The sequence below is a fragment of the Carassius auratus genome, unplaced genomic scaffold (assembly GCF_003368295.1).
Source record: "Carassius auratus strain Wakin unplaced genomic scaffold, ASM336829v1 scaf_tig00216160, whole genome shotgun sequence".
In the NCBI taxonomy this organism is placed as follows: Eukaryota; Metazoa; Chordata; class Actinopteri; order Cypriniformes; family Cyprinidae; genus Carassius; species Carassius auratus.
In genome coordinates, this window is record NW_020528434.1 from 424,541 (window position 1) to 449,402 (window position 24,862).

General features: G+C 41.8%; 1 protein-coding gene across 1 annotated transcript; it reads right to left on the reverse strand.

The window, feature by feature from the left end:
• Positions 1 to 7,146: 7,146 nt before the first annotated feature.
• Positions 7,147 to 11,235, reverse strand: LOC113097235 (nuclear factor 7, ovary-like). Its single transcript, XM_026262446.1, has 6 exons — positions 10,865 to 11,235; positions 10,490 to 10,585; positions 9,388 to 9,618; positions 9,287 to 9,309; positions 9,087 to 9,205; positions 7,147 to 7,864 (listed from the first exon to the last, which is right to left on the reverse strand). The coding sequence occupies exons 1-6, from the start codon at positions 11,039 to 11,041 to the stop codon at positions 7,371 to 7,373; spliced, it is 1,140 nt and encodes a 379-aa protein (XP_026118231.1). The 5' UTR covers positions 11,042 to 11,235; the 3' UTR covers positions 7,147 to 7,370.
• Positions 11,236 to 24,862: the final 13,627 nt, after the last annotated feature.

Here is a 24,862-nt window from a genome sequence, read left to right on the forward strand (position 1 = left end):
CCCGCAGCTCCGGAATCAGTCAATGCCCTCACCTCGATGCTAATTCCCTTAACATATAACATGACTGGTATTTCTAACATAGAAGAAGATCTAGAAGGATAACTCACCGCAGCTGAATGTCGCGGCGGTCGAGTGGGGCATGAAGCCCATAGATGTCCAGCCAAGCCACAGTATAAACACAAGTTGTGCTGTCGCCTGCGTGACTTTTCCTCCTCGCTTAATCGGGTAACTCCGATTTGCATGGGTTCTGGATCCGGGCTTGAGCTGTTGACTGGGGTGAGTGATGAAGTTCGGTATCGGGGCCGACGTGCCCGAATCAGATTGTCTACCTTGATGGACAGATCGATGAGTTGTTCGAGGGTTTTGCCCTCATCTCGGCAGGCTAGTTCGGTCTGCAGCTCAGCATCCAGTCCCCTCCTGAAGTGCAGGCGTAAAGGGTCGTCTGGCCAGCAAGTTTGTGCAGCTAGGGTGCGGAATGAGAGAGCATAATCTGCGGCCGATCTTCCTCCTTGACGGAGTGCGATAAGCTGTTCGCCAACCACCTTTCCTCCCGCGGGATGTTCGAAAACCTCTCTGAATCGGAGCAGAAATGCTGAAAAGGTGGTGAAAACTGATCGATCACCGTTCCAGATGGCTGTGGCCCACTCTAGTGCTCTCCCCGTGAGCAAAGAGCACACAAACGAAATTCGGCTGTCCTCTGTGGGATATAACGAGGGCTGCTGGTTAACAAGCATCGAACATTGTAATAGGAACCCCTTGCATCTGGCAGGTGATCCATCGAACTTTTCTGGGAACGCCAAGCGCGGGCTTACTGAAGCAGGAGGTGTGGCCACGGCGGCGGCCATTTGCTGTGGTTGAGGTCCTGCTGGAATATTTCCCACCGGGGTTTGCAGGCGGAGTGATTGGAGGGTTCGGATCATTTCTTTGGTGAGACTGGTGAGTCGATTCAGCTGCTGCTGATGGGCTGTCAGCGCCGCGGCTTGAGCGGATACTTCTGCCGTGATCTGGAAAAAAGCCGCTGGATCAATATCTGTCAAAGTCTTCTGTAACGCTGAGTCAGGGGTGTTATGATCCATAAGCAGCTTTATTTCAATAATCAACAGAGTAAACAGAAACAGATCAATCAGGGGCGTTAGATACAACGTAGACAAATCAGAATCATAAACCTTGACAGAGCGTAGAATCAGGGCTGGCGGCTGGCAGGCAGAGACGAGAGAACAAGGCAGTGGTCGGTAAGGCAGGCGGCAAAGAATCAGAGTCCAATAAGCAGTCCAGGTCATACACGGGAGATCAAACAATGGGAAAACGCTCGGTAATGTCTGCATGGGCAAAACAAGACTTTGCGTTTGAGAGAACAAGGCGAGTTCATTAAATAGGGGATGGAGATGAGCGACACCTGTGCAGGTAATCAGCCCCAGGTACGGGGTGTTATGGGAAATGGAGTTTTGAAAGAGGTTAATACTCAGGCGACGGTTCCCTCTGGTGGTGATCGGAGGGAGCCACAGAGGCTGTGTTTGTGACAGAAGCACACTGTGTTATCAGATGTGGCTAATTCCTAATGTTCACCTCTTCATGTTTAATAAATCAAGTGTTATGATCTGCCGAGCTTGTAGTCCTCCTTCCAACAATGCCAACAAGCTAGCACATGGTAAGAACTGTAAAGCCTGCATATAGAAACAAAGCACGCTACATTATTATTAGGTCAATTATAGACACATAATATATATATATATTTTTTTAAATAACGTTATTAACCTGTATTTTTTCCACCCATACCGGTTTCAGAATGGTAATAATTCAGAGGAACACAGGAACAGAAACGTTAAAGGGGGGGTGAAATGCTCGTTTTCACTAAATATCCTGTTAATCTTGAGTACCTATAGAGTAGTACTGCATCCTTCATAACTCCAAAAAGTCTTTAGTTTTATTATATTCATAAGAGAAAGATAGTCTGTACCGATTTTTCCCGGAAAAACACGAGTGGCTGGAGGCGTGACGTGTGGGCGGAGCTAAAGAATCACGAGCGCCAGTAGGATTTGTTGAGAGCATTTGGAAGCTGTGACACCGTGAGGACAAAACCAACCAAAACAAACCATGGCTAACAGTCAGATTCAGCGTATATTTATGATCCAGAATCAGATCCCGAGGCTGAAACTGAACGAGAGCAGCAGCAGAAACGACTCGCTCCGAGCGGGGCTCGAACACGGGTCTCGGCATGGGAGGGGACGCACTAACAAGAAGGCAGAGATATTTGAAGCAGTTTTACTCACCGAACGCGGTTCCAACACACGATCGTGGCCCTTTTTCGTTGGGATTGCATCATCCTTAAGAAATAAACGATCCGCAAATCCGTCGTCAAACTGGGCCATGTTTGTAAAACAAGCATCTTCGAAATGCAGGGAACAAACACAAACACTTGCACAACTCCGTTGATGCTCTGTAAAAATAAACTCCATCCACTGGTCCCTTAATGCTGTTTTTTTTTTTTTTGGTAATCTGTGCAGGGGTTGTCTTGCCATGGGTACTAAAAATACACTTCTTTTGTGACATTTCGCGACGCTCTCGCTCTGATCAGTGATTGTCTGTGCACAGCCTCTCTCTGCTCTGCTATACGGGAGCGCGCGCTCTTCCGGGAGAAGTGCCCTCAGGACCCATATAAGGAAATTCCGCTCCATCTAACGTCACACAGAGCCATACTCTAAAAAACTTTCCGAAACTTGTGACAAACCGGAAGGAGTATTTTTGGAACAGAATTACTCCTTCAAACGTACAACTTAATTTTTGAAACTTTGTCCATGTTTAGCATTGGAATCCAACTCTTTAACAGTGTAAAAAACTCAGAATGCATGAAATAGCATTTCACCCCCCCCTTTAAAATATCGATTCTGCTCAGAGTGAACCGATTTAATTTTCTTTTCGTTTTCAAGCCCTTGTCCATTGTGTGCAACTTTTTTGCTGCTGTAAGAGTAGCTAACAGTAAAAATCTTTGTTTGATGGTCAAGGTGAGGTCCAAAAAGTCATTAATGAAAAATGGCGTGGAGTCAAACAGTATCCAACAAATAAGGTCCTGTGAGTCCAAAAAGGTGAGAGAGAGGGGTCCTTCATTTTGGACTTTGTAAAGCCCCCCCCCCCACCTGATGTGGTAGATCAGTTCATTGATGACACACTGATATTTTCTCATTCTCTCCAGGAACATGTTCAACACGTCAGGCGAGTGCTTCAGAGGCTGTTAGAGAATGGGCTTTTTGTCAAGGTGTTTTCAATGCACAGTCTGTTCCTTTTTTGGGACACATCATCTCGCCCGAGGGGGTGCACATGGATACCGACAAGATTCAGGCTGTGGTAAATTGGCCAACCCTAGAGTCTCGCAAGGCCCTGCAGAGGTTTCTGGGCTTTGCCAATTTCTACTGCGGTTTATTCACAATTTCAGCCAGCTAGCCGCTTCTTCGACTTCCTTAACCTCCATCAAGACTGCCCTCAGGTGGTCTTTCCAAACTGAAAAGCTGCTTCATTTCAGCTGCCATCCTCATTGCCCCTGATCCTTCCCGGCAGTTCATGGTGGAGGTTGATGCATCAGAGGTGGGGGTTGGCACGGTACTATCCCAGTGTTCCCTCACGGACGGTAAGGTGCATCCTTGCGTGTATTTTTCTCACTGTTTTTCCCCCCGCCAAGCATAATTATAACATTGGTAACAGAGAGCTGTTGGCAGTCAAGCTTGCATTGGAAGGGTGTTGTCATTGGTTGGAAGGTTCGGGGGTTCCTTTTATTGTTTGTACTGATCACAAAAATCTTGAATACATCAAGTCCGCTAAAAGATTAAACTCTAGGCAGGCTTGGTGGGCTCTTTTTTCCGGTCGTTTTGACTTTTCTATTTCTTATCATCCAGGTTCTAAGAACATCAAACCAGATGCATTATCCCATATTTTTGATGTTTCGGATCATCCATCTTTTTCCGAACCTATTGTACCACAAAAAAAATCTTTAATTCTGCAGTTACATGGGGCATTGAGTCCAAGGTTCGCACAGCCTCGCAAGGGGTAATGCCCCTGCCCGGATGCCCACCGGGTCGGTTGTTTGTGCCAGAAGCTTAAAGGTCCAGAGTTATCCGATGGGGGTCATTATTCCAAGGTAGCTTGCCATCCTGGGTTTAATCGTACCATGTTTCTCGTTAAACAGCGGTTTTGTTTCGAAGTCTTCTAATCGACCTCCTGCTGGACTCCTTCAGTCGTTGTTAGTTCCTTCGAGACCCTGGTCCCACATTTAGCTAGATTTCGTTTCGGGCCTCCCTCCTTCACAGGGAAACATGGTGGTTTTGACCGTTTCTGGCCTCCTTCCTTCACAGGGAAACATGGTGGTTTTGACCGTGGTGGACCGGTTCTCGAAGGCAACTCATTTCATTCCTCTGCCTAAATTACCTTCTGCCAGAGAAACAGTGGTTGTTGTCATAGATCATGTTTATCGCTTACATGGCCTCCCGATGGACGTGGTCTCTGATAAGGGGCCTCAGTTTGTTTCCATATTTTGGAGAGAATTTTGTAAATTACTGGGGGCGACTGTTTGTCCTTCTTCTGGATTTCATCCTCAGAGTAGTGGTCAGATGGAGAGGGTCAACCAAGATCTAGAATGAGTCTTGCAATGTTTGGTTTCTCAGAACCCCTCCTCTTGGAGCCAGAAGCTCTCATGGGTTGAGTATGCATATAACTCGTTATCAGTTTCAGCTATGGGCTTATTGCCTTTTCAGTGTAGTTTAGGGTACCAGCCACCACTTTTTTCCAGAATTGGAATCCGAAGTCACGGTCCCCTCTGCCCACGCATTTATCCAGAGGTGCCAATGCACCTGGACCAGGGAGGGAAAAAATAGAAACAAAAGCAGTAGCAGCAAACAATGGCACGACAGAAGAAGACTTGACTGGATCAGACAGAATGGCTACACATGAACTATAGTCGATCAACAATCTGGCACCAATTGGCACGACAGATGGGAATAAATAGTGCAAGAGATGAACAGACATTGAATTCAGGTGAGCGGAGTCAAACAATTATAAGCGGAAACTGTAGTAACGAGGGGGAGGGAGGAACGCCACAGATAGGTGCAAGACGAACGATCCAAACCAAAACAAAACACCATGTGCACATGAAATGCAGCTACAAACACACACACACACTCACATTATATATATATATATATATATATATATATATATATATATATATATATATACAGTCTTGTTCAAAATAATAGCAGTACAATGTGACTAACCAGAATAATCAAGGTTTTTAGTATATTTTTTATTGCTACGTGGCAAACAAGTTACCAGTAGGTTCAGTAGATTGTCAGAAAACAAACAAGACCCAGCATTCATGATATGCACGCTCTTAAGGCTGTGCAATTGGGCAATTAGTTGAAAGGGGTGTGTTCAAAAAAATAGCAGTGTCTACCTTTGACTGTACAAACTCAAAACTATTTTGTACAAACATTTTTTTTCTGGGATTTAGCAATCCTGTGAATCACTAAACTAATATTTAGTTGTATGACCACAGTTTTTTAAAACTGCTTGACATCTGTGTGGCATGGAGTCAACCAACTTGTGGCACCTCTCAGCTGTTATTCCACTCCATGATTCTTTAACAACATTCCACAATTCATTCACATTTCTTGGTTTTGCTTCAGAAACAGCATTTTTGATATCACCCCACAAGTTCTCAATTGGATTAAGGTCTGGAGATTGGGCTGGCCACTCAATAACATTAATTTTGTTGGTTTGGAACCAAGACTTTGCCCGTTTACTAGTGTGTTTTGGGTCATTGTCTTGTTGAAACAACCATTTCAAGGGCATGTCCTCTTCAGCATAGGGCAACATGACCTCTTCAAGTATTTTAACATATACAAACTGATCCATGATCCCTGGTATGCGATAAATAGGCCCAACACCATAGTAGGAGAAACATGCCCATATCATGATGCTTGCACCTCCATGCTTCACTGTCTTCACTGTGTACTGTGGCTTGAATTCAGAGTTTGGGGGTCGTCTCACAAACTGCCTGTGGCCCTTGGACCCAAAAAGAACAATTTTACTCTCATCAGTCCACAAAATGTTCCTCCATTTCTCTTTAGGCCAGTTGATGTGTTCTTTGGCAAATTGTAACCTCTTCTGCACATGCCTTTTTTTTAACAGAGGGACTTTGCGGGGGATTCTTGAAAATAGATTAGCTTCACACAGACGTCTTCTAACTGTCACAGTACTTACAGGTAACTCCAGACTGTCTTTGATCATCCTGGAGGTGATCATTGGCTGAGCCTTTGCCATTCTGGTTATTCTTCTATCCATTTTGATGGTTGTCTTCCGTTTTCTTCCACGTCTCTCTGGTTTTGCTCTCCATTTTAAGGCATTGGAGATCATTTTAGCTGAACAGCCTATCATTTTTTGCACCTCTTTATAGGTTTTCCCCTCTCTAATCAACTTTTTAATCAAAGTACGCTGTTCTTCTGAACAATGTCTTGAACGACCCATTTTCCTCAGCTTTCAAATGCATGTTCAACAAGTGTTGGCTTCATCCTTAAATAGGGGCCACCTGATTCACACCTGTTTCTTCACAAAATTGATGACCTCAGTGATTGAATGCCACACTGCTATTTTTTTGAACACACCCCTTTCAACTAATTCAACTAATTGCCCAATTGCACAGCCTTAAGAGCGTGCATATCATGAATGCTGGGTCTCATTTGTTTTCTGAGAATCTACTGAACCCACTGGTAACTTGTTTGCCACGTAGCAATAAAAAAATATACGAAAAACCTTGATTATTCTGGTTAGTCACATTGTACTGCTATTATTTTGAACAATACTGTACATATATATAACACCGCTGAGGAATCCTCTCAAAGCACCATAAATTAATTTCTGAAAAGTATTTTACACAAGGCACTTTGAAATGTCTTTATTTAAAGCACCTTTTTACACAGCCCTTTAAAATGCTCGAATCCGATTGGTCTTTTGGAATATTATGAGGTTGGATTTTGCCCTAATAATGACCGTTATGGAATTCACTGAAAGGCTCAAAGTAATAATATTTATTATGTTTATCATTGATTTTGAAAATTTTATTGACATTTAGATTTTTCATTAAGTTCAGAATAATGAGTTTAAATAAATTCATTAAATGAAATAACATAATATATAATTTTTCACTTGTTTGTTCAACTCTAAATCCCTTTTATTCAAATTCCACTATGCAAGCCTAAAACACTTGGGAAAAAGAGAAAAATTACATAATTCTTAGAATTTTTATAGCATTAATACTACAATTTTAACTCGGAGTGACTTTATCAATAGCCCCACATGATGCTTCAGTGATTTTGTTTTTATTGTTAGACTGGTAAAATCCTTAGATAGTTAAGTTCATCAAGATTACAGAAAAATGGAAAGACTGTGTCAGTGAAGGTGGCAGTGAATGTGCGTAGATGTGTGTTAGTTACAGGATCCAAGAATGACACCATTCCTCCATCATAGTCCAGATCAACTCTCACAAACTCAAGCTCCCATTTAACAAGAAAACCAGGCCCAAGCAGTCTGTACGGATCATACTGCACACACCAGACATCATTCCTAAAGAAATCACGTCCTTTCCTTTGGTTTGATGCTGTAGTTACCCCAAGACTCCAGCATACACTCTCTTTAACCTCCACATCCCAGCAGTGTGTTCCTGAGTTAAAACCCTCTGAACCCAGAACACACCCACAGATGTCAAATCTCTCTGGATTATCAGGAAGCAGTTGTTTGTCCCAGATGTATCTCACACTGGTCAGATCATCAGACAGGATGAGACATGGATGAGCTGTGTTTGGATCCAGAATCACAGGAGCTGATGAGACACAATCAACAGCTGCTTTTATACAGATATTCATGTAAGGATCAAGAATGAACTGTACACAGATTATTTTGAATTATGAAACTCATCCTATTGATCAAATACATCCAGTGGCATCATGCACTCATTATTTTTGAGGGGGCATGAGGGGGGTGGGGTGTTGTCATGTGACACATAACAGCCACATCAGCATAATGGAAATTTATTATTAAGCATTATTTATAAGTTCCCAGACATATGAACTAAATCATGAAACATCTCGATTTTTACCTTCATAGATTTGGCTTATATTAGATAATATGCTATGGTCAAAGTAGACTAATAATGTAATCTATTAGCTAACTATGCATAAAAACCTGTCTGTTTACTAAAGTAACAGATATGGGTGTCATGCCAAAACATAATTTTAATACGACTGATTTTATATTTAATGTGAATTTAACATTGAAAGTTAATGTGATATAAAAATGTTTTAAGTCAGGCTACTAATCTTTCATTGTACAGAAAGAGAGCAAAAAAACATTTACATTATCAAAGAACATTTTCACTTATAGTCTAAAGTTCAATCACTCTCAAAAACTCCCATTAAAATACCTGAAACTGTTAACACTGTGAAATCAACATCTTATTTATAATAGATTCGTACACATATGCACTTTGTTGTTTCTGACAACAGAATTCACCAGAAAGAGGTATTCAGTCAGCAAGCGAGTGAAGGAAGAACCCGCATTTTAGTGATGAATCATCGGAACACCTTTGATTGGACATTGCATTCATAAGCTCAACAGAATATTGTGTGATCGGTTATAATGCGCAGTGCTGTAAAAACGAGTCTGGCTCAGCGCTAGCCAGCAAATGCAGATCTGAATTTAGCAGTTGCTGAGATGACTCGCTGAACTTTCTCAATCTGCTATTTTTCGTCTTTTTGATGCTGCATTCAAAATCCACTTGAAAAAAACAACAACAAAAAAACAAAAAACAAATATGTGCTTGAGGAATTTCAGATTTGCATCCCATGTCAAATTATAATGACAAATATAATCAATCAAAGTGAACTGATATATAACTTTACACCATGCTTTTCTTATGTTTATAGCTCATTTTGTTACTAACTCATCTGGTTATTCACACATAATGCTAAAACCTGTTGATCTCCCCAGTACATCATTTCTAGTGTGTGTGTGTGTGTAACAGTTCATATTGTCTCCAGACTCACTCTTTTGGATAAAGTCCAGCATCTTTTTCCAGACTCTGAACTGCAGATTCCCCAAGTAATGTGGCACATGAATCAAAGCTCCAGAAGGCATCTGCGGCTCTGGTTGTGAAATCTGGACTCTGTATGAGCATGAAGGAGTCAGAACTGCAGGGGCTTTGGATCAGAAGCAGAGAGACCAGAGACACCAGCAGATCACTTACCTTTCCATTGTGACTGGAAACTTCTTCAGAACAAACACACAGTTTATCATCAACAGCTCAATAAATCAATGAGTCAATCAGTGAATGATCTGAAATCAGACCTTGAGAAAGCAAACATCATTGGCCTTCATGGTCTCCTCCAGGTCTTTAATTGTGTGTGAAAGAGCTGATATGTGTCTGTTGATCTCCTCAAGCTTCTCTTTCATCTTCTGCTTCTTCTGCTCCTCTTCCTCCCTCAGTTCAGCAATTGTAGCTGCTTCTTCATCTCTGAGAAACTGATGAAGCTTCTTAAACTGTTGTTTAATCTGATTCTCTGTGTGCTCAGTTTGAGACTGAAATCAAAGTACATACACGTAATTTCACAGATGCAATTTATTTTGGAACAGCATGAAATGTAATTTGCTAAATGTGGATTAGTTAACTAACATTAACTTTCTGTAGTGCTGTAGTAGATGTTTTGTGTCTGTACATTGAAAATACACATGAATTGAATCTCATCAGGTTCCATACAATCAGTGTTTATGTGAAACTTTTAATGCTTTTTACATTTAAACTTGCTAAACAAAATTATGGGGTTTCTTGCTTTATGTTTCACATAAATCCTGTGTAGTCACACTACATTCCTAAACCCTGGGTTAACATCTTAACTTGTGTCAGTATCATTGGCAGGATGCATTCAGCATGTGACGGTTTTAAAGACTAAAGGCTCTTTTAGAGCTGTAGTGTCAGGTAATGATACACATAATCCAGTTGCAAGTAATACAGTTTATTTGCCACAACGCAAACCAGCAAGATACATGAAAATAGAGCAGGTGAGCTGGTGAGCAGTAACATGGAGACTGTGAGGCACTGACCCGAACCATGCCAGAGAATATTCCTGGAAACAGACATAGAAGCACACTGAGCGATACACTCGGCTGAGAGCAAGGAAAGAATCTGAGGACTGGAGAGAAAGACCAGCATCAACAAACTCAAACAACAATCTGACAACATGCAGTAACAAACACAAGACAGATAAAGACACGACAGAATGAGCATCAGGTGCAGCGACGCTCATCAGCCCCATTGTTGCCGGAGCAATGCTGAACGAGCAGCAAGACATATAACGAGAAACAGACATATAGAATTAACAAATCAATTCAGCTGTTCTAATCAGTGTTTAATCATCTAAATATCTAATTTGTCAGTAGGATCAATCCTCACCTTAATATGTTGAACTATATTCTCAAACTCTCTTTTAAAGTTTTCTCTCTGTTTAAGTTGCTCTTGTAAGGACTTCATTGCTGTATTGAGCTCCTCCTAGAATTTAAAGTGAAAATCTGTAAGACACCAGAGATTTCTGAAATGTAATCTTGAGCCTTATTAAAAAACACATGAGGAAACATGTTGTGAAATAAAATTTCACTACCAATCACAGACATTCGCATTCGGATGGGATTAGTTTTCTGAAAGTTTGCTGAAAAACAGTAGGTAATTTGCTCTGGAATTATCACAGAGATTGGTAGATTCGGACGGGATTAAAATCACCAAGTACGTCTGTGAAACACAAGTTTATACTCATATATAAATCTGTCTTACCTTATATAATGGAACAGCCTCACTGATGGGTCTGAAAGTTTGATTGGTGTATTTCTGTGAATCTCTGCACACTGAACACACAGGCTCATTGTCCTCCAGACAGAGTAGCTTGAGTTCCTCACCATGTAAACAGCAGATCTCCCCAGACCCAAGAGAATGGTTCTCATTTCTCTCCATCAGGAATGACTTGCACAAAGTTTTTAACACAGGATTACAGGATTTTCTCCCGCAGACAGGACACTCCTGAGTTTCCTTGGTTCTCCACAACTGTTGAAGACACTCTTTACAGACATTGTGACCACATGATAATAGAACAGGAGCTTCGACAATTCCATGACATACAGGACAAGAAAGTTTGTATACATTTAATAAATCCATTTTCACTATTTGAGCTCCAGCAATCTACACTTGAGAAAAGAAGATCCAACCTTGTAAAAAATTCTTGAAGTTTTTATCCTTGCTCTGCAGCGATCACTGTTTCTTTTTTGGCTTTTGTCTAGAAGTAAGTAATAACCACACTTGTGGTCTTTGCATTTTGCTCTTGTCTATCAAGAGTATATGACGTATTTCCTGTATTTGGGTCGAATATGCACAAGTGGGCATGAACACTACAAGAGTAAAGAACTTTTCAGTAGGGAGAATGTAAGGCCACTTTTTGTTAAATGTGTAATTTGATACCTAGATTTTTCTTTTCTTTTCTTTAAAAAAAAGTTTTTTTTAAAGTTTGTTTTAAAAAAGACAGCTTACTGATCTGCTATTTTAAGCTTCTTGTTTTTCTTCTTCTTCTTCTTCTCCTCTTCTGAGCCACAATTTAGTCTGTAGCTGTGTCCAAAAAAGACACACTACAGGTACCTCTCAATAAATTAGAATGTTGTGGAAAAATTAATTTACTGGACCAAAAAAAAATGCAGATGAGCTGCGTAATGATACATTCAAAGATTCAATAGCAAATATAATGTGTCTTTATTGAGAGAAGATCAGATGTAGGAAGCATGAACTTCTGGTGTGAGCCCTTGGCAGCACAGGACCGCTGAGGACAGTCCGATCCGTTTGAAGATGAAGCGAGGAAGATGATGCAGGAACGGAGATCTGGAAGACGGTGACATGATGAACCAAGATTGCTGGAATGGTGGAGATCACAGGAGACTGGAGGTGATACACGAGCAGGAACATCCACAAGGATCCATAGACAAGTAACAACAGAGAGACTAACATAGGGTACTCTGATCCGTTGCAGCTGCCGCACTCAGCCGGAGTCAGCCGGCGTGCGGATCAGCAGCCATGAACAGCGACCACGCCCACCAGACACTCACAACATGAAACGATAAAAGAGACAGTAAATCCACCAACCGTGACAGTACCCCTCCCCCTAGGAGCACTGCCTGGCGCTTCCAGAGGAAATTACCTGTTGATTGTAATCATCAATAAGGGAGTGATCCAGAATGTCCCTAGCAGGAACCCAACTTCTCTCCTCCGGACTGTAACCTTCCCAGTCCACCAGGTACAGAAATTCGCATCCCCTCCACCTCGAGTCCAGTATACGATTAACCGAATAAGTTGGTTCCCCGTCTATGAGCCGTGGCAGTGGAGGATCCGTGGTCAGAGGATTAAGGTGAGAATGAAATACAGGTTTTAATTTGGAGACATGAAAAACGGAATAAATTCTCCTGTACGCCGGGGGAAGTCTGAGTCGGACTGACATTTGTTTTAGTGTGCACTCCCACCCAGGGCAGTGTGTCGCAGGCAGGCAGGCCTCCCATATGAATGTGGGTATGAGTACTTTCTTGGGTAAAATGCACTCGGGAGTTACTGGGCGTTCGGATGGGCCAAAAATATGAGATAAGACATATGGTTTGATGTTATTGGAATCTGGGCAGTACGAGGGAAAAACCAAAATGCCCCCAAAAAAGTGCACACCGAGCCTGCCTGGAGTTGAGTCTTTTAGCAGATCTGATATATTTGAGGTTCTTATGATCGGTCCAAACGATAAAATGTACCCCCGACCCCTCTAACCAATGATGCCATTCCTCCAATGCTAACTTGACGGCCAACAATTCTCGTCTATCACCTGCCGAACGTACCAATGTCATAGTTACATTCGGCAGGCGATAGACGATGGGAACAAAAAGTTGCTACGATGGATCTTGTCGTCTGAGGAAGTGCATTGGGAAAGAACTGCACCTACCCCCACCTCTGACACGTCAACCTCCACCACGAACTGACGTGTGGGATCAGGCGCGACTAAGATGGGAACCAAAACAAAGTGGCTCTTTAGGTTGGTAAATGCAGCCTCGGCGGTATTGGACCACCTCAACGTCATTCTGGGGGAGGTCAAGGCATTGAGAGGCATGGCAGGTTTGCTGAACTTGCGAAAGAGACAATGAAACCTAGAAAAGAAACAGACTGTGCATGAAAAATGCATTTCTCCGCCTTGACAAAAAGCCCATTCTCTAGCAACCTCTGAAGCACTCGTCTGATGTGTTGAACGTGTTCCTGGAAGGAAAAGGAAAAAATCTATATGTCATTCAGGTAGACATGTAGGAATTGATCAATCATGTCCCTCAACACATCATTGACAAGTGCCAGAAAAAGCGCCGGGGATTTGGATAGCCTAAAGGGCATTACCAAATATTCAAAGTGGCCCCTGGGGGTATTGAACGTGGTTTTCCATTCATACCCCTTTCTGATGCGAACTGAATGATATGCATTACGCAAGTCCAATTTTGTGAAGACTGATGCTACCTGCAACCTCTCAAAAGCTGAAGACATCAACGGCAAAGTATAGGTATTCTTTACCGTGATGTTGTTCAAATCTCAGTAATCAATACAAGGTCGCAAGGAACCATCCTTCTTTCTTACAAAAAAGCCCCCACTGGAGAAGAGGAAGGACGGATGATTCTGGATGCTAGAGAATCAGAAAGATATTTCTCCATGGCCTTTCTTTCAGGAACTGAAAGTGAGTAAAGTTTGCCTTTAGGCGGAGACTTACCTGGGAGTAACTCTATAGCACAGTCATAGGGACGATGCGGAGGTAGAGAAGCAGCACGGGACTTACTGACACATCCTACAGGTCAAGGTACTCTGCAGGCACGTTAGATAGATTCACCACCTCCCTCTGAAAAACAGAACTAGACACAGACGAACCGGCAGACATCAGACAAGACACATTATATTTAGTGCTCCAAGATGAAATTGAATTACATCCTCAGTCAACCCTCGGACTGTGTTGAACTAGCCAGGAATGACCCAGGGCAATAGGAGCCATGGGAGAGACCAACAGAAGAAATGACAATTGTTCTGTGTGATTGCCCGATGTGATAAGTGTCAGAGGGTGAGTGGTGAGTGTAATGTCAGGAAGTACTTGTCCATTGAGTGCGCTGACTGAAACATGATTCTTAAGAGAAGTGATAGTTATACAGAGTCTTTGAGCTAAAGTGTAATCCATGAAATTACCTTCCGCTCCCGAGTCCAGAAGCGCTTGACAGAGGTATGACCGGGTTGCCCGAAGCAGTCTTACCGGAAGGAAAGTGGAGGGTGAGGCCTTACCCATGGAGATCCCACCCGACAGTAAACTCCTGTCTACTGTTAAGGTCTTTCTTTTACTGGGCAGGTGTTCAAGAGATGTCCCACTCCACCACAGTAAAGGCAAAGACCCCTTGTTCTACGACACTCTCTCTCCTCCTGGGAGAGCAGAGCCCTAGCCACCTGCATGGGCTCGTGATCAAACATAGGACTGACCGCATCACAACCACTGGCCTGAGGATTCTCGATGTTTCCAGGAAGCAGGGTCATTCTGGTCCGCTGTTCTAGTCGATGTAAGCGAGCATCCACCCTCAGTGCTAGATTCATGAGTCCGTCGAGATTCTTAAGCAGGTCCAGGGTGAAGATCTCTTTTTGGATGTGGTCAGCCAACCCATGCAGGAACATGTCCCACTGCGCCTCCTCGTTCCAGTGGCACTTGACAGCCAGAGATAATTCACAATGTCCATATGTGTGCATGGAGGTAAATGGTCCAGGTCTCTGTGCCACTGCAGGGAGCTCGGGTTGATATGTTGGATGCCTGAGAGCTCCTCCAAATTCCGCTGTTTTGCGCTTAGTGTGAGCTTGTTCCTGTAAGGTCCCCTTTCTTACGCCTTATCTTTTTGCATTGCTTTACGTTCTTTCTTTTCTTTCTCGTATTCGTAGATCCGTACACTTTCATCGAGGGGGTGGAATCCTAGGGTGAATCTTAGGAAGACATTAGGTGCGTCTCAATCAGCTCCCTAGTTCAGTAGTCAGGGCACTGATTAGGGAGTCTGGCATTTTAAGGGCCGTCTTAATCACAAAATCATTCCAGAGCAGTGAAACATTTGCTCCCTGAAAAATCCCACAATGCACTGCAAAAAAAAAAAAAAGGAAAAAAAAACATTGTCACATTTCTGAAGCACAAAACATACGAGCCACGAGCCAATTCAATAAATATAATGACACAAAATAAAAGATTTGAAAAGACAACCCATTATTTAGTATATTTCAGCAAAAACACACACTGATAGACAGGTAGTGAACACATCTAGTTAACATTATATTTAATATTAGACTGAAAGGTTGCAAGCACACGTGACAGAACAATGCATGTGTTTAAAGATAATAAAAATGTATATAAAAATGAAATTGGTCCTGTCTGTTGTTAATTCTAATTCTAGCTAAATTATGTTAGTAACATACTAAAACATATTAGCAACATGCTAATCATGCTAAAAACATGTTAACAACACACATGATAGACACATATTAGCAACATACTAATTATGTTAAAAACATGCTATCCATGCTTAAACTTAATAACAAGTTAGCAACATATTAGGCCTGTCTGTTACAGAAACATGCTAGCAACATATTAAAGAGCCACAGAGATGGCAAATCAAAAATTACCTGTATTACAGTGTATGATGTAGCTGTCAATCAGTGTAAACAATGTCCAAAGTAATTAAACCAAAAAGTACACGATTTATAAAGTTATTGGCTTCTAAAGTAAGGAGTCGACTCCGAATCGCTGAAACGAGTCGTTATGGATTTCAAATCTTTTGCCCATCTCTATGTAAGTCACTAGGAACACTTTGCATAATAATCTCCGCCTACCGTCTTGGGAGAAACGGAACTCTGAGCTGCCCCACCCCCCCACACAGACGCTCTGGTTGGTGTGAGAGCATCATGTCGAGGAGACGTGTGTTTTTAATTGTAAAGGCAAGTTTGTTTTATTTTCACTGCCAAAGAATGAAAATCAGAAGAACCAATGGCTAAAATTCATTTTTACTACAATACCAGCTACAACAAATCCCTTTTGTTGTGTTCACAACATTTCACTGATGACTGCTTTTCTAATCTCGGTGAGTACAGCGGGATTTTCAAAGCATTTGGCCATAAAAGAGGGTTCCTTACCAACTTTATTTAGAACAACGAGCATCACCGAATCACAACGTGAAGTATGATTATGAAGTTATGTGTTTGTTTTCTCCCGAGCATCTTATCAGTATGTGTGCTGTCTGCAGCCTGTCTGCGCTGATCGTCATGTACAAACACATCATTAAAATGAAGTGTAACTCCGTGAATTCTCAACGAAGAGACATGAGAGAGATATCTATAGAAAGCTTGACATGTCTTCTTTAAAACTAAACAAGTGCTGCCGAAAATATTCTGTGATAAAGTAATCCATATGAAAACAACGTGATGTCCGTTTTTCACGTCTCCCTTCATTATATCTAATGTGACCATGCCCCCGCGCTGAACGCGCTATTCAGGTTCAAACTGAAACGTGCAACTTGAATACACCCACACAGAAGAAAAAGCAGCGAGACTGTTCAAGTTTTTTATTTTACTGTTTGCTTCGCAGTGAGAGGAATAAGACATAATTCACCCCAAACAGATGCTAACGCATAGTTTACCATGGAGGTGTGTGCGGAACAACCAATCAAACCTGACTATGTTAGTTGACCAATCAGAACACAGTATGCTACCGAAAGGTGGGGTTTAAGGAAACTGAATCTTTTGAACCGGTTGGGGATCTCTGAGAATTGAGGTAATTTTAAAATGATATTTTGACAAAATGACAATGTTTTTTAACCTTGGATGGATTTAAACCTAATCTACAGGACTTATAAACAGTGATAGGAAGCTTAGAATTTTCATCTTACTGGCTCTTTAATTAAATGTAAATCATGCTTGCAACATGCCAACAACATGTTAATCATTTTAGAAACATGCTAGCAACATGCTAACATGAGAATTGTGCTAAAACATGTTATCAACATGGTAATCATGCTAATAACATCCTAGCAACATGGTATATCATGCTTATAACATGCTATCAACATCTATCTCATCTATCTAAACTTTCAAACTTCAAACTTTTAGGTCTGCTTCAAACTTTCAGGCTAGGCTTTCTCAAGCCAACTTCAAAGTTTGTCCACAAACTTTACTTATCTTCTGACATATATTATGTATAATTTATTTGCACTCAAACTTGTGCATTTAGCTAATGGCTATATCAAAACAGAAAGCATAATGAATAAACTGTTTGGGTGGGACGCAACATTGCTACCTCAATATGCTTCCTCATATTTGATGGTGAACTTTTGAAGCCAGACATTTACGTGATGAAAGTCACAAGTAAAGTAGAAATGTGTGTGCTTGATGCGAGAAAACAATGATCATTGATTCTTACATCAAGCACACACATTTGAACTTCTGTTTACCATGTTTATTATTCATAAGATAAAATAAAAATTGTATGTACTTTTTAAGATGAAATAAAACTTAAGGAGTTAAAAGTACTGGGTTTTTTTCTCCAGAAATGTAATCAAGTAAAAGTACAAGTAACCAGTTTAAATTGTACTTGAATAAAGTACAAATCCCCCCAAATAATACTTAAGCAAAGTAATCAAGTAAAATCACTCAAGTATTTTACACCTCTTATTTCATTTGATTTATTTAAGGTCCAGGTATAATATTTCAGTTTGAATACAGTTCATACAGTACATTGTGTTATTTACAATTACCAATATACATTCTGAGATTATGACAAATTTATTTTCAAGTAAAGTGAGGTATCCCTAAATAATCAAATACTAATCAAATCCTTTTAAAGACATCATTTATTAACACATATGATCAAACATATATACAACAACTGTGTTCACACCGCTGCCGTCGAGAGTTTAAAAAATCGTTCTGCAAGCACTGCCAACAACGCTGTAGAAAGATTTGTGGAACTTCTGACGGTCTGACTTAGATCACATGCTTATCTTGTATTTAAAGTGGCCGCAAAGCAAACAAGCTTGTTGATCTTGCAAATGACGAAGTATTAAGATCCTTTACCTAATAATGTATAAAGTACTAATACCACACTGTAAAAATACTCTTGATACAAGTAAAAGTCCTGCATTGAAAATGTTACTTAAGAAAGTATAATCAGGTCATATATAAACATTACTTAATGTAAGTATAATCAGGAAATGTATTTACAGGTTTAAAAGTGAACTGGGAGTATAATACTATTATTCCTATGCACATCAGCAAGACAGCAACTTGCCAGGAACACAAACAATCTCAGACACCTTGGTCCACAAATAATTTATATTCATTTATGTCCCTGTATGCAAACATGGACAGACGTCGTAGAGTAAAGGGGAAACCCGCCAGAGCAATAATCAACCTCTCTTCCATTTTGCTTTGGAACTAATGTGGTCGAAATTAAAGTTTATTCATTGCTGCCTAACCGCGTCATAGCTCTTTAACATAAATTTTACCTGATTTCAACTCTCCTCTACACTCTCAACGGCCAAGTCATGCCGCTGCTCAACACTTTTCGATGCCGGCTCACGACGCTTTCGATGGTGACAGTGTGAACGCACATTTTGATAAACATTTGTTTATCAGAATATTCAGAAATCAGAATATGCAACACATGCAAATAGGCTAAAAAAAACTGAATAAGATGAACATTTAAAATGATAACCATGCATAAAACTTTCTATACTCTATTTCCCTTCCCTTCTCTGACTTGAATTTCCTGATTGCACACTCAAAGTCTGTTTTCTAAAAAAGAAGATTATACATGCCAACTATAAAATAACCATTGAATGCCAATTAATTTAACAGATTGGATTATAATTACTGAAGGTTAAAGGTCGTCCACTGAATCTGAATGTAACTGAATCCCATTGGCTCTATTTATCTAGCCAGCCAAAGTGGAAAAGGAATTCCTTACAAGAAAACTATCCTTTTGTTTACATTTAATGAACAACCTTAGGTTAGAAATAAAAATCTTATGTCAAAGGTTTTTCTACCTTTCACAATGAGACTGTCGTCCTTTGATCTTTGGCCACACAATGTATTAAATACTTTGCACTTATGTTTTACCAAAGTACACACTCATCTCTGTCCCAAAACTTGTCATTTTTAAGAGCTGGGACAGTCTTGCACGTACACTTCCTGCCACATGCAAACACTCTTTAGACCGCAAATGTGTGTATTCGGACACACTCACAGAGTCAGTATGATAGAAAAGAGAAATAATAATTCAGTCTCACCAGTGCTCACTCTATTATCGCATTCTTTCATCTTTAAATTATGATGAATAAAATTAAGCTTTTTGGTGATGTGCAGTTCTAATGAAACACATGACAAATCAAAGAGAAGTTAATGAAGAATTTACACACTACTATACTAATCCTACACTTCTGTCCCACTTTATATTAGGCAGTTATATTATATTAACTACTATTAACTGAAATAATAAAAAATAATAAGTACAATGTACTTACTGTGTTCATATTATATTGAAAAAAAAAAATGCTGCTATTGAAGTGGGATATGGGTAAGGTTAGGGACAGCTTTGGTATGGGTAGCTTTAAGGTTGGGTTAAGGTGTACGGCATGTTTCAACAGTGTAATTATAATTGCAATTACAGAAATGAATTATAGAAGTAATAACATGAAGATTTTTGTTTTTAAATATGAGTAAAATACAAAAACACATATGGACACAATAAGTTCATTGTACCAAATGATTAATTTAAATATAAGTAGATAGTAGTTAAGGCCACTTACTATAAACTGTGTTACCCAGCCACTGGGTTATGTGCTGAGTCAGTCCCAAACTATACAATCCTTCCCCTCCCTCTGATAAAACAACCCAGTGTGTGGTAACCCAGCTATTGAATTACATTCAAAACGCAGACTTTTCATCCTCTTCAGAAGAGAACGGTTCTCAGCACCACCTAATTGGTGCTTTTCTTCAGTGAAATAAAGGATTTGCTTAAACCTCACTCTGACCATTACAAACAAATTATAAATGCAACACTTTTTTGTCCCCATTTTTCATGAGCTGAACTCAAAGATCTAATACTTTTTCTATATACACAAAAGGGTTATTTCTCACAAAAATTGTTCACAAATCTGTCTAAATATGTTAATGAGCACTTCTCCTTTGCAGAGATAATCCATCCAATTCACAGGTGTGGCATATCAAGATGCTGATTAGCATGATTATAGCACAGGTATGCCTTAGGCTGGCCACAATAAAAGGCCTTGGCCTTACGAGTTGATGCACGGATTGATCTCCTGGATCACCAGCCTAGTCCAACGTGCCATACCATCTCTCCAATTAGGGGGCACTCGAGTCGAGAGAATGCGGTCGGTCCCATCGACAACCACGAGCCCATGCAGGTGGGTAGAGCTCGACTGTCCCGGAGGGAGAGGGAACGGCGGAGGTCCCAAGGACTATCTTTATACTTTAGAGGCTCGGAACACAACATCTACTCATGCCCGGTAAAAGAGCCAGCCTGGTTGTAAACTTGAGGCTACTATCAGGTGGGATCTCTGCCGGAAAGTCCTCAACAATATCATCGACCCTCCTTCCAGTGAAACTGCGGTGGAAGAATCTCTCTCACGACTGTCACACCCTTCTGGACTCTGGAGCCGAAGGTAATTTCATCGATTCATTCCTCGCACATCACCTGAACATTCCTGTCCTGCCTGTGTCTCTCCCCATCCATGTCACAGCACTCAACGGCCAGGAACTGCCTCACGTCATGCACCACACAGAACCCATCACACTACTCACTTCTGGCAATCATCGCGAAACCATATCCTTTTTTCTCATTGACTCCCCTGTTGCTCCCATTGTGTTAGGTCACCCCTGGTTAACTAAACATAATCCACGAGTGGTGTGGGGTTCCAACACAATAACATTGGGGAGTAAAAGTTGTCATGAGTCTTTTCTGGTTTCTGCTTGTCCTGTTGTCCCTGTTTCTGTCTTTCAGAAGGAGAACATGGTATTACCAAATGTGCCCGCAGAGTATCTCGACCTGAAGGAAGTGTTCAGTAGGTCCCATGCTGCTTCCTCCGCATCGTCCCTATGACTGTGCCATAGATTTAGTGCCAGGTAAGTCTCCACCTAAGGGCAAGTTATACTCTCTTTCTATTCCTGAGAGGGAGGCCATGGAGAAATACATTTCTGATTCCTTAGCATCTGGGTTCATCCTTCCTTCCTCTTCTCCAGCAGGGGCGGGATTATTTTTTGTGGGTGAGAAGGATGGTTCTCTGCGACCTTGCATTGATTACCGAGAGCTGAACAACATCACGATAAAGAACACCTATCCATTACCACTCATGTCCGCATCAGGAAGGGGGATGAATGGAAAACCGCCTTTAATACCCCCAGAGGGCACTTTGAATACTTGGTGATGCCGTTCGGGCTCTCCAACTCGCCGGAATTTTCCAAGCAATCCTGAATGACGTGTTGAGAGATATGGTAGATCAGTTTATATATGTTAACCTGGATGACATTCTGATTTTTTCTTCATCTCTCCAGGAACACGTTCAACACATCAGACGAGTGCTCCAGAGGTTACTTGTGAATGGGCTTTTTGTCAAGGCGGAGAAATGCGTATTCCCTGCTCTGTTCCCTTCCTAGGGTATATCGTCTCATCCGAGGGAATACATATGGACCCTGACAAGATTAAGGCTGTGATAGATTGGCCATCTCCAGATTCCCGTAAGGCCCTACAGCGGTTTCTGGGGTTCGCCAATTTATATCGCGTTTCATTCGCAATTTCAGCCAACTAGCCTCACCTCTGACAGCCTAGACCTCTCCCAGTACTCCGTTCAGGTGGTCGGACGCAGCTGAGGCTGCGTTCACTAACCTCAAAAGTCGCTTTGTTTCAGCTCCTATCCTTGTGGCCCCTGATCCCACACGGTTCGTGGTAGAGGTCGATGCATCAGAGGTGGGGGTAGGAGCAGTGTTGTCCCAACGTGCTGTTTCGGATGATAAGGTACATCCTTGCGCGTTTTTTTTTTCATCAATTATCTCCTGCTGAACGTAATTATGACATTGGTAACAGAGAGTTGTTGGCCGTCAAATTAGCGTTAGAGGAGTGGCGTCACTGGCTGGCTCAGGGGTACCTTTCATTGTTTGGACTGATCATAAGAATTTAGAGTACATTAGAACTGCCAAAAGACTCTATTTCAGGCAGGCTCGGTGGGCACTTTTTTTTCGGTCGCTTTGAGTTTACTTTATCGTACTGCCCGGGTTCCAAAAATGGCTCGTGACGTCCGCAATTTTTTTTTGGCTTGCTCAGTTTGCGCCAGTGGTAAGTCATCTAACCGGCCTACTGATGGGCTTCTTCAACCGCTGTCTGTCCCTTCGAGACCCTGGTCCCACATCGCACTAGATTTTGTTACCGCCCTCCCGCCCTCTAATGGCATGATGGTCGTTTTGACCATAGTGGACCGGTTCTCAAAGGCGGCACATTTCATTCCCTTGCCCAAATTACCTACAGCCAAGAGACAGCGGTCACTGTCCTAGATAACGTCTTTCGGCTTCATGGCCTCCCGGTAGACATGGTATCTGACAGGGGATCTCAATTTATTTCCAAATTTTGGAAAGAGTTTTGTAAATTGCTAGGAGCGTCAGTTAGCTTGTCTTCGGGTTATCATCCCCAAAGTAACGGACAATCTGAGCGAGCCAACCAAGATTTAGAGAAGACATTGCGATGTCCTTCTTCCTGGAGTCAACAACTCTCTATGGTGGAGTACGCCCACAATTCGTTGCCAGTGTCAGCTACGGGCCTTTCTCCATTTCAGTGTAGTTTAGGGTACCAGCCACCAGTTTTTCCTGGTCTGGAATCCGAAGTCGCGGTCCCCTCCGCTCATGCGTTTGTCCAGAGGTGCCACCGCACCTGGACCAGAGACTGCGAGACTCTGCTCCGGATGAGGGAGCGCACTAAGGCTAAGGCCGATCGCCACCGGTCAAAGCCTCCCGTTTATGTCGTGGGTCAAAAGGTGTGGCTTTCTACTAGTAACATTCCTCTGCATTCCGTTTCTAATAAATTAGCTCCCAAATTTATTGGCCCGTTTACTATCACCAAGATCATTAGTCCGGTGACAATCCGCATCAAACTACCTCCAGCGTACAGAAGGATAAATCCTGCCTTTCATGTGTCCAAAATCAAACCCATGTTTTATGCACATATTAATCCGCCTACTCCGGTTCCCCCACTGCCGCGTCTCGTAGATGGGGAACCGACTTTTTGGATGTCCGTGTCTTCCCCGGAACCTCATCCATTCTCCGCACTATCACTCAGCACCAGACTTACCTTCGGCTCTATTCCCCGCAGTTCCTGTGCCATCCTCTCCTGCTGCCTTCTCACTGTCAACATCCGGATTCCTCACCGCATCACCGCCATCTTGGATTGTCATCTTCCCTGGATTGTTTTTGTACTCTTGTTTGTTTGTTCATTTTCCATTAAATTGTTAACTCTCACCTGTTTCCAGCCCCTCCTTCACCCAGTCGTCACAGAGACGACATCTGGATGGTAGCATATGTTGTTCTAGAACTTGGATATACCTTTAAGCATTGATGGTGCCTTTCCAGATGTGTAAGATGCCTATGCCACACTCACTTATGCAACCCCATACCATCAGAGATGTACCATGCAGGCTTCTGAACTGAGCACTGATAATAACTTGGGTTGTTCTTGTCCTTTTTTGTCTGAATGACATGGTGTCCCAGTTTTCCAAAAAGAACTTCAAATTTAGATATGTCTGACCACAGAACTGTTTTCCACTTTGCCACAGTCCATTTTAAATGAGCCTTGACCCAGAGAAAATGCCTGCGCTCCTGGATCGTGTTTAGATATGACTTCTTTTTTGACCTATAGAGTTTTTGCCAGCAACAGTGAATGGAACGGTGGATTGTGTTCACCGACAATGTTTTCTGGAAGTATTCATGAGCACATGTTGTGATTTCCTTTACAGTGGCATTCCTGTATGTGATGCACCAAGAGCCTAAAGATCACGGGCATCCAGTATGGTTTTCTGGCCTTGACCCTTACACACAGAGATTGTTCCAGATTCTCTGAATCTTTGGATGATATTATGCACTGTAGATGATGATAACTTCAAACGCTTTGCAATTTTTCACTGATAAACTATTTTTCGCTGCAGGATTGGGGGAACTGGTTATCCTCTGCTCATCTTGACTTCTGAGAGACACTGCCACTCTGAGAGGCTCTTTTTATACCCAATCAAACCTGAAACTCTCTCTGTCGGGTCTCGGGGCTAATCACTTGCCTTTTGGTGTGTGTGTATTTGGATCATTTGACAGCTCACCGCGTCTGCCTGTTTGAGTTTTCCCCGCCTTCCTCATTTCCCCATTGTTAACCTTAATTGCTCGCCACCTGTTCTCTTTGTTCTTCTATTTTTTTTCCTTTATTATTCCCTGTGTTTCTCTGTCTTTTGTCAGACTGTTGTTACTCGTACCAATAGCTCCGATCTTCTAGCTGCTCTTTGTACTCACCTTGTCATGTCTTGTCCTCAGGCTCCAGTGTGTTTAGTTGATTTCTCTGCCCCCTGTTCTTACAAGTGCAGAGCTCCTTAGAAGGTTCCAGCTGTCATCTCTCCGGTCTTGGCAGTCATACGAATTACTGTGGAACGTTACACATCTGCTTTGACTCAT